This window comes from Pteropus vampyrus, unplaced genomic scaffold (assembly GCF_000151845.1).
Source record: "Pteropus vampyrus isolate Shadow unplaced genomic scaffold, Pvam_2.0 Scaffold583, whole genome shotgun sequence".
Classification (NCBI taxonomy): domain Eukaryota; kingdom Metazoa; phylum Chordata; class Mammalia; order Chiroptera; family Pteropodidae; genus Pteropus; species Pteropus vampyrus.
The window spans coordinates 562,781-567,456 of NW_011889364.1; the positions used below are offsets into that span (position 1 = coordinate 562,781).

General features: G+C 41.4%; 1 protein-coding gene across 1 annotated transcript in view; it reads left to right on the forward strand.

Annotated features, from left to right (window-relative positions):
• The window catches only part of LOC111733593 (adhesion G protein-coupled receptor E2-like), a 32,377-nt gene extending 27,838 nt beyond the window's left edge, over positions 1 to 4,539 (forward strand). The window contains exons 9-11 of the mRNA XM_023525616.1: positions 3,590 to 3,612; positions 4,033 to 4,230; positions 4,510 to 4,539. Coding sequence (XP_023381384.1) covers positions 3,590 to 3,612; positions 4,033 to 4,230; positions 4,510 to 4,539 — 251 coding nt within the window. The remainder of the gene's footprint in view (positions 1 to 3,589; positions 3,613 to 4,032; positions 4,231 to 4,509) is intronic.
• The last annotated feature ends 137 nt before the right edge of the window (positions 4,540 to 4,676 follow it).

Consider the following 4,676-nt stretch of genomic DNA (forward strand, 5'->3'; position numbering starts at 1 on the left):
TAAGCTCCCTGGTTGCTGGCAGAATTCAGTTCCTTGTGGTTGTAGGACAGATTTCCAGCTTTCTTGCTAGCTGGCAGCAGGGGATCATGCTCAGTTCCTATAGGCTACCCGCATCCTTTCTCGTATGGTCCTCTACGAGATGTTCCTATCTGGAGGACAGCAGGAGCTCCCTCACTTCAAAACTCTCTCACGCTTTGAGTCTTCTTCTCAAGAGCCTAGATCATTTAAGATCTCATCAGATTGAGTCTGACTCACCCAGGATAAACTCCCTCTCTTGAAGTGAGTTGATATGAGACTTGAATTCCACCTGCCAAATGCTTTTACAGCAGAACCTAGACTGGCATTTGACTGAAAACATGGAAGAAGTGATGTGCACAGAAGCTTTTGGGGATATGGATGCCTAATTAGAATTCTGTTTGCCATAAGGGTCTTTAGGACCATGGTACTTAGGGGCTGTCGAAAGGAAGTTTTGGTGATGGCAGCGTTCAGAGGTGCCAGAGGAGCCTGGGCATACAGGCCAATCTGGAGCCCTGGTCAGGTGAGCTGGTTACTTTCTCTGGTTCACTAAAACCAGAAACTCTCTCAGGTGATATAGATTAATGGGGCCTTTATTGAAATAAATGTGGCACCCACATGAAAACAAGCATGAAAAGGATCATAGTTAAATGGTCAGACTTCATAAAATTCTCCAGAAGTTTGAACACTTCAAGGCCATGTTCCTCCTGCCACATTGGTAGATGACACAATATTCATACTTTTATTTGCATATTGTCTTGTATTTACAGAAGTTAAAATATTTGCATTTCATAGTCAAACAGAATTAGAGAGGAAACGTTGAAGATTCTCTACCTCACCTTTAACCCTAAACACCTAGTTCCTCTTGCTTCAAACAATGAATGTTGGTAGTTTCTCCTGCACTCTTCTATGGATGTTTTATACATATAAAAGTAATGCATGCATTTGTTCTTTGGTCCTCCTCATTTCCCAGACATGGGGGAGATTTCTTTTCCCTGTTGTGCATTTTGTGTTTATTTATTATGTCTAAGAGATCATTTTATTTCAGTCTACAAAGAGACACTTCATTTGTTTTTATTGCCACATTGCATTTCATTGCATGAATGAGCTGTAAGTTATATGTGCCTCATAGTGGGCATTTTGATTCTGACCATTTGAAATAGAAATAATGTTATAGTTGTTTACACACACTTCATTGTTCTTGTGTTTGAATATGCAGCTGGGACATATACTGGGTCAAATTCATAATTGTATGTTATAGATTTTTCTACAATTCAGCATATAGAAGTCACACCAGTGAACACTCCCAACATATGTGAAGGTGTGTGACACTTCACACCTCACCAAAGGTTATTATCAAATTATTGGATATTTACTCATCTGGGAGGTAAATACAGCATCTAGGAAAATTTTTGTTTTTGTTTTTGTTTTTTTTTTGTAATGAGCAGAATAAAAAATATTTACTTAAAAGACATTCATATTCCCTACTCTAAAAACCATTTGCTCACATCCTTGGTCTATTTTTCTATTGGCTTCTGGATACATTTCTTATGGATTTGTGAGCTTTTTGTATAGTACAAAAATTAGTTTATTTGTTACACCAAAAGAACTAAAATTTTAGTATGCATCAAAATCATTTGGAGGGCTTCTTATTTATTTATTTTTAACACTTTATTAGAAATCAATTTCAAATTTTCTGGCTTGCAGGGTTTATGCTGAGAAGTCCGACGATAACCAATGGCTTTTCCTTTATAGGTTACCTGCTTCTTCTCCCTGGCAGCCCTGAGAATTCTTTCTTTGTCGTTGATTTTTGATAACTTTAATACAATGTGTCTTGGAGAAGGCCTCTTTGGGTTGAGATAATTGGGTGTTGTGTGAACTTCTTGAATTCCAAGCTCCAGCTCATCCCTTAGATTTGGGAATTCTCATCAACTATTTGTATGAAAATGCTTTCTATTCCCTGCTCTTTTTCCTCCCCTTCGAGAATGCCTATTATTCTTGGTTCCTCTCCTTATGGTATCTGTTAGTTCTTGAATTTCTCTTTCATTATATTTCATTTTTTGGTCTCTCTTCTTCCTTCTGATTTCTTTCTAGATTTCTGTCTTCAACATCACTGATCCTTTTCTCCATTTGGTCGACTCTATTTTCCAAGCTCACTCTTTCATTTTCCATCTCTTTCTGTGTGTTGTTCATCTCCAGAAGTTCCATTTATATCTTTTTGAGAGTTTGAGTCCCCTTGCTAAAGAACTCATTCTGCTGATCTAATTGTTTTTTCAATTCCTGAAATATTTGATAAGAATTATTTTAGATCTCATTGAGTTTTTTCAGAAACACCATCCTAAATTCTTCGTCATTTAAGTTGCATATTTCTATGTCTTTAAGCTTATTTTCTGGAGATTTTTCTCTTTCTTTCTGATGTGCCTTGTCACCTTGGTTGTTCATAATGTTTAATGGACTATTTCTCCACCTGGGCATTAATGGAAGTGTATTCTGCTTTTTTTTCCCAGAGAGAGGATTCATTATATAAAGGTCTCTCTTTAGTCTGTTGCAAAGAAGGCATTTTTCTTTTGGTTTCCAGTAGGCGTAATCTAAGCCTCTTAGATCCCTGCTTTATATAAAGTCTTAATAATGCCTTTTCTTTTCTTATAAATATTCAATCATGCTCACTACCCTCAGTCTCAGTCCCTGTCAGTGTTAACAACAGTTTCGGTAGCATGTGCTCAGATTGCCCTGGGGATCCACGGAGTTCAGTCTTGGAGGATATTGGGGGAGGGGCCCTCTGTGTTGGAGGCTGCGGGCTTTGGCTCAGCCTCGTGTTTAGCAACAGTGGCTGGTAATAATTAACTATTTTTTCTCTTCCGTCCCCACTTCTCCATTGTTACCACTTCTCTGCTTTCTGCCCTAATCCCTGGGCACTGCCGCTGCATGGAGCTCACAACTCTCTCAAGCTGGGCTGTTCAGGGAACCCGCCACAACTTCTCCCCTCCCTCTCTTTGTGCAGGGAGCTCTGGTTAAGAGAGGCAGGTTCTTTGTTTCTCCCAGTCTGTCACCTGACTCGTGGAGTTCTGGCCTGTGGTAGCTCTTATGCACATATCTCACACTCAGATATGCTGTGCAAGTTGGCCTTTTTTGTTGAGTTTTAGATGCTCAACTTATTGTTATTTTAAGGGGAGAGATCTGGGGACATCTCTCATCAATTTCAAACTTAAAGACAGACGTGTTGCAAAAATTAAAATAGTGTAAAATAAATGTTGCTCTTATCCAGATGGACTGACTTTGAACATTTTTACTTCCGCTATCTTATCCATTAGCACTTTTCTCTACCCATCTCTACTTCTTTCTCTCTTCTATATCTTCCTTCTCATTCCCATCTCTCCTCTTTCTCCATCTTTCTCCTCCCTTTGGTCTCCTCGATCCCCTCTGTCCTAGTTACACTGAAATAGATTTGGCGAAGGTTTTTTCATGCTCTGTTGGATTTGCAAAAAAAGGCAGGAAATATGAATTTTAAGCTACTACCATCAAAAACATAGTAGTTTTCCTCATTTAACCCAGGATCCACTTCTAAATCTGTAAGTATTAGTGACCTGCAAGGATGAGGTGAGTGGAGTCTTGGATGAGGAGATGACGCCTGGACATCGAGTCTCCAGGTACAGACTCTGTCACACAGCACCACGTAATGGGAACAGACGATGGTGCTCCACCTCGAGCTTAGTGCCTCTGTGACCATCACATGGTAAGCTATAAGCCTACTCATGCCTACATGTCTAAAGGAAAATAAACAATATGAGTTTTAGAGCTTGGTCTTCAGTAAGTTCTCTTCTATACTTCGCTTCTTTCATGGTCTGAATTAATGAGTTCAGAACCCAGAAAGTTTTAACATTATCTAAAACCATGACAAATTTGCCTGGCTCCTCCATTCCTGATTTTGTTATACTCCAAAAGAAAACTATAAATGGTGGAAGGGTCATTACCCCAGAGCAGAAAAGTGAGACTGATCTCGTCTTTGCTCGGTCCTAGGAGGAGGATCCCGCCTTGGCTGTGTTCACTTACATGGGGCTGAGCCTCTCTCTGCTGTGTCTCCTCCTGGCGGCCCTCACCTTCCTGCTGTGCAAAGCCATCCAGAACACCAGCACCTCACTCCACCTGCAGCTCTCTCTCTGCCTCTTCCTGGCCCACCTGCTCTTCCTCATGGCCATCGACAGAACAGAGATCAAGGTACTGACACTGTCCCAAAAGACTCCTAACCTGCCCAGGGGATGCTGAGTTCATGGGGCCATGCTGCATTGGACACCTTAATAAAATGGCCTTGGGTTCGGGGAAGGTTAGAGGGGTCAGTAGCCACTTTCACATTGACTGACATAACTACAACCAACCCTCTGCTAACAATTCCTTCATATGAATCAGAGTTCTCCCAATGAGACAGTGTAGGAGAGGTCCAGTGGGCACGCTCTACCGTGACTACCTGTACCCCTGTGACTCCTACTCCTCACCCAGGTACTGTGCACCATCACCGCCGGGACCTAACACTACCTCTACCTGGCCTCCTTCACCTGGATGCTGCTGGAAGGCCTGAACCTCTTCCTCACTGCCCGCAACCTGACCGTGGTCAACTACTCCAGCGTGAGCAGATTCATGAAGAAGTTCATGTTCCCTGTGGGGTA